We start from the raw sequence: 5,453 nt of genomic DNA on the forward strand, positions 1-5,453 counted from the left end.
CACCAGAAGTATTGGGGCAGATTCATATTGTATATACAGTACTAGTCAAAAGTTTGGACACACTTCCCCATTCAATTGAACTTTCCCCATACCCCTCCAAACTTTTGACTGGTACTGTATATTATATTATGTACAAATTAAGAGCTTGAGTATTTGGTCACATCGCATGCAATAACTGCTGTACGTCTGTGACCCATTGACCCAAACAGATTCTGGCTATCTTCTCTGGTGATTCTCTTCAGACCTGTACTGCAGCCATCTTCAGGAAATTAAACACATGTTCAATTGGATCTGAAGATTGATTTGGCCAGTCAAGAACTCTTGACACTTTTTTGGCTCTGTCGTTGAGTCTGGAGGCATATACTTGTACTCAAGGAGACATGGTGTTTCTGTATATTTCACAATTAATTCAGCTGCTGCCTGCAGTTACATCATCAATGACAACAATTTAGCCAGTTCTAGTGGCAGCCATACTTGCCCAAACCATAACACCCCCTCCACTATGTTTGACAGATGACGGTGGTTCCTTTTTTCTCTCCCAACCTTCCTCTTGCAATCACTCTGGTACATGGAACTACCAGAGTGGGCTGATAACTGTCTGGTGGGACCTGACCCCTTTGCTGTGTGTTCTCAGAGAGCTGCGCGCCCTAGTGGTAGAGATGGTCATGAGCACAGACATGTCCTGCCATTTCCAGCAGATCAAGACCATGAGGAACGCCCTGCAGCAGCCAGAAGGGTGAGTGGACTGAAGCCACTGTCCTCTTGTCCCCACAGAGCCTTCATTAAACTGCTGTATCTCTATTCCCTTCTAGTCTATTGTCCCTCTTCTCTTCTTTTTGTCTTTTTTTCTATACAGTGTCCTTGAGTTTGAAAAAAGGCGCTTTAAAATATATTACTATTATTATTATTATTATTATTATTATTATTATTATTATTATTATTATCTCTGGTCCACATTTATCACCCCAATCCTGTGTGTGTGTGCATGCATGTTTGCGTGTGCGGGTGGCTTATCAAACAACTGTTTTTGGTGTATTCCAGAGTGGACAAGGCTAAAGCCCTGTCTTTGATGCTGCATGCTGCAGATATCAGCCACCCGGCCAAGGCCTGGAAGCTGCACTACCGCTGGACACAAGCCCTGATGGAGGAGTTCTTCAGACAGGTGCAGGCCCTGATAGATGGAGTACTAGTCCTTAAGACAGGTGGATGACTCTGGAGGCTCTATGGCACATCATAACTTACAGTACAGAAACACACTAGAGGACAACCACATGGAGCGGGTGGTTAATTACAAGTTGAATTTTGGTTCTCAATTTCTTTACTCTGTAAGTTATTATCTATCATTTCCTACAGGGCGACAAGGAGGCAGAGTTGGGGCTCCCATTCTCTCCTCTGTGCGACCGCAAGGCCACCATGATTGCACAGTCACAAATAGGTGGGCATCAGACCTTCCTACTGCTTCAACTGGCTCAGTTCATCTCAGATGTGTTTGTTGACGTTAGTGGGCAGCATAGCTCAATGGTGCCACCCTGTGGATGTCTGAGGAATTTAGAAGATAGATATTTTCCCTTGTGAATCAAATCAAATCAAATCAAATGTTATTTGTATAGCGCATTTCTTACAAGATGCAACTCAATGCGCTTCACACAATGAAAATGTTCAGTCAATCAATCAATCAATACTGACAGAGCCGCGAGCAGGCAAAAGTAAAAACCTGTACACTATGTAGCCAGGAAAAATTCCCTTGCAGCCCTAATAATTAATATTATTCGAATGATGATAATGATTAATCATTATTAATATTAATATCACTATTATTATTGTTGTTGTTGTTGTTGTTATTATTATAGATAAAGCATGAGAGTATTCGTAGTCATCCTAAAAAATATACATTACGTTTTAAACCAAAACACCTTATGTAATTGTTTTTCTGTGTATGTGTGTGTGTGTGTGTGTGTGTGTGTGTGTGTGTGTGTGTGTGTGTGCATGTGTGCATGTGTGTGTCTTTGTCTCTCAGGGTTCATTGACTTCATAGTGGAACCCACATTCTCTGTGTTGGTCGACACCACAGAGAAGATTATTACTCCTCTCATAGAGGAAGCTGTAAAGTCACAGGACACTGGTGTCCGCAGGTCAAGGTAGGTCATTTCCTCTTTAATACTCTCTGGAAAGGAAAGACAAACATTAAAATACCATGTACTTGAAAGGAAATCAAAACCTTCCGGTACAACCATAGAACCCTACCATTTAAACTACAGTAAACTCTACTGTAAGTAAACTTTGGTGATCAGAAGGTCATGAGTTCAAATCCCCCCTAGGAACACCACCACTAGTGTACCCTTGAGTAAGGCACTTAGCCCTAAGATACTCCAGGGAGACTGTCCCTGTAATATCTAATTATAAGTCGCTTTGGATGAAAGCGTCTGCTAAATGGTTAATAATATAATATGTTCCATTATTTTTAATTGACACATTAAAAATTACATTTAAAGAAAAGATTCACCCTAAAAATCTATATTTTTCAATACATCTAAATCAATATATACTGTTGCATAGAGCTAAATCCAAGTAATTGATTGTGTGGGTCATTAACTAATTCTCTAATGTTGAGGTCTGAATACACTAGCGGAACTTTGCAGTGATTTCAGAGATAACTGTCATTATACGTACTGTAAACTGTGTGTCGAGTAAACAAATACATGTTTCCTAGTCCAAAAGCTACGTTCATTGTTAGTAGCCACATTAGTACATCACAATATTGTACATTTTTTGGGCTGTTTCACGAAATCTAGGTGTAATTGCAGTATACAGAGTAGATTGTCCTACAAAGACACTTAGATTTAGATTTAGTAGGCCTAATACAAAAATTATAACCAAGGACTTTCATAAAACCTTGATACAATTTGAGCTTTTCAAAAAATGCCGGTTGAGAGAGGACGCTGGCGTTGCTTGTTCGCCGCTTCTCCGCCCGTAATCTAGGTGTAGCCTAATGGCAGTATACAGAGTAGATTGTCCTACAAAGACACTTAGACTTAGATTAGTAATCTAAAAAGTCATTAGACCCCTAAACTGTCTTTTACATATCTTTTGGTTCTTTTTATTATTACTACTTGTTTTTTTCAGTTTGTAAAACGTCTTTGAGTGTCTAGAAAAGCCATTATAAGTCTAATGTATTATTATTATTATTATTATTATTATTATTATTATTATCTGTTGCTTGTTCCCAGTGTGCCTGGTAGTGGGTCGGTGACAGTGGTGGAGTCCGTCCAGAGGCACAGTGGCCGAGGCTCCAGTGCTGACCAGGGGGCCTCCACAGACTATTCCTTGGCCGGCATTGACCTCCAACGAGTTCGCCACTCCCTGGCTGAGGTCATCCAACACAACAAAGACCGCTGGAAGGAGCTGTCTGTCCAAGGTGCCTGTCCCAAAGTCCTCACACACACTAACAGTACCAGACCACCAGTCTGTCCACCAGTCTGTCCAACACCGATACTTCGATCAGTCCTAACTCCACAGTGCCTGTCCAAGGTCGAACTGTTCAGTTGAAAAGACCATTGAGCTAACATACAACAACACTTCACTTTGTGGACCCCATGAAGAGTAGCTGATGTCACAGCCAAATATGCTAATTAAATTCTTTTTTTGTTTAGAGTTGGCAAGCAAAGAGAGGGAGCTGTCCTCGGACACAGAGAATTCCCCCTTGAACGTGAAGGTCACCCTGACCAGCAGCCCTGAGCAGCACAGTGACATTCAATTGAACGAACTCAACAACACAGACTCCAAGAACTCATCTTCCCAGGGTTCCCCGCTCCACTACAGCCCTCCGTCTCCATGTGATAACACAGAGACCAGATCGCCAGGCTCCGCCTCTCCGGAGCATCTCCCATGGAATGGTAGGATTGGTAGGAACACAGGGACAGAGTGATTGAAAGAGCGTTTTCACGTCTAAAATAAATCTTAGACGGTAGGTGTGTAGGAGCAAACCAAACCTGAAGATGAAAAGTGGAAGTAGAAGGCAATCTAATGTAATGAAAGATACAGTACAGTGTATGAAAGATAGAGTACAGTGTAATGAAAGATAGAGTACAGTGTAATGAAAGATACAGTACAGTGTATGAAAGATAGAGTACAGTGTAATGAAAGATAGCGTACAGTGTAATGAAAGATACAGTACAGTGTAATGAAAGATAGAGTACAGTGTAATGAAAGATAGAGTACAGTGTAATGAAAGATACAGTACAGTGTAATGAAAGATAGAGTACAGTGTAATGAAAGATACAGTACAGTGTATGAAAGATAGAGTACAGTGTAATGAAAGATAGAGTACAGTGTATGAAAGATAGAGTACAGTGTATGAAAGATACAGTACAGTGTAATGAAAGATAGAGTACAGTGTATGAAAGATACAGTACAGTGTATGAAAGATAGAGTACAGTGTAATGAAAGATAGAGTACAGTGTATGAAAGATAGAGTACAGTGTATGAAAGATAGAGTACAGTGTAATGAAAGATACAGTACAGTGTAATGAAAGATACAGTACAGTGTAATGAAAGATAGAGTACAGTGTAATGAAAGATAGAGTACAGTGTATTAAAGATAGAGTACAGTGTCAATGAAAGATACAGTACAGTGTAATGAAAGATACAGTACAGTGTAATGAAAGAAAGAGTACAGTGTATAATGGTTTATTGGACCTAGATTATTAATTAAATTCCATTGATAAAAAACAATGGAATCAATGGAAAGGTCCACTGAAAGTGTGATTTAGTCCTGGACATTAATCTGGCTTCATCTGTGTCCAGGAAACAGGCGTGAATGTCTCCCCTTATTGATGCCGCATTTCGGTCACAAACCAAAATGTCTGTTTGATTTATGTACAGGAGTGTCTTCCACATTTCAACATCAAGACATACACAGAAAGCACAGAAAACCAAACCTTCTCATAATGGTGTCTTTGGTGGAATGGCATGTGATTATTTTCTCATCTCTGAAGTGTCTGTCACGATCTGCAGTGTACCAGCGATAACTGTGGTGTGTGTTGTCAAGGTAACAGCTGTGTGATGCGTTGTCATGGTAACTGCCGTTTGCAGGAGAAGGACCTCGGCCAGTCCTTGAGGAGGAGGACAACACTCCCAGTCCCTGACAACTGACGCTGACACATCGCTTCCCTCCTGGCATTAGATTTGTTTGTTTGTTTTTTTATTGTAAATTTGTTCTCATTTTCAGTCTGTTGCATTGTTATTTATTAAAGATTTGGGATCTTGCTCCCCTTTGCACCACACAACTTGTATTTTCATTTTTATCTTCTTGAATGCCCTTTCAGAGGCCTCTGTGTGGTACATGTACAGCTTCATTGAAGGCATGGCAATAGTTTCAATAATAGGACAATAATTACACTTCTGGATGGAAATAATGTATTCTATTGATCCATCTCTGCAGTCTTCATGTTTTG

General features: G+C 40.3%; 1 protein-coding gene across 1 annotated transcript in view; it reads left to right on the forward strand.

Moving 5' to 3' along the window:
- pde1a (phosphodiesterase 1A, calmodulin-dependent) overlaps positions 1–5,172 on the forward strand; it is a gene marked incomplete at its 5' end in the record, with an annotated part of 49,782 nt that extends 44,610 nt beyond the window's left edge. Inside the window, 7 exons of the mRNA XM_080535731.1 lie at positions 635–736; positions 1,042–1,162; positions 1,354–1,435; positions 2,018–2,138; positions 3,228–3,415; positions 3,651–3,893; positions 5,092–5,172. Coding sequence (XP_080391857.1) covers positions 635–736; positions 1,042–1,162; positions 1,354–1,435; positions 2,018–2,138; positions 3,228–3,415; positions 3,651–3,893; positions 5,092–5,144 — 910 coding nt within the window. The 3' untranslated portion in view covers positions 5,145–5,172. The remainder of the gene's footprint in view (positions 1–634; positions 737–1,041; positions 1,163–1,353; positions 1,436–2,017; positions 2,139–3,227; positions 3,416–3,650; positions 3,894–5,091) is intronic.
- Between the last annotated feature and the right edge of the window lie 281 nt (positions 5,173–5,453).

This window comes from Nansenia antarctica (assembly GCF_963989245.1).
Source record: "Nansenia antarctica genome assembly, chromosome: 7".
NCBI classification, from domain to species: Eukaryota; Metazoa; Chordata; class Actinopteri; order Argentiniformes; family Microstomatidae; genus Nansenia; species Nansenia antarctica.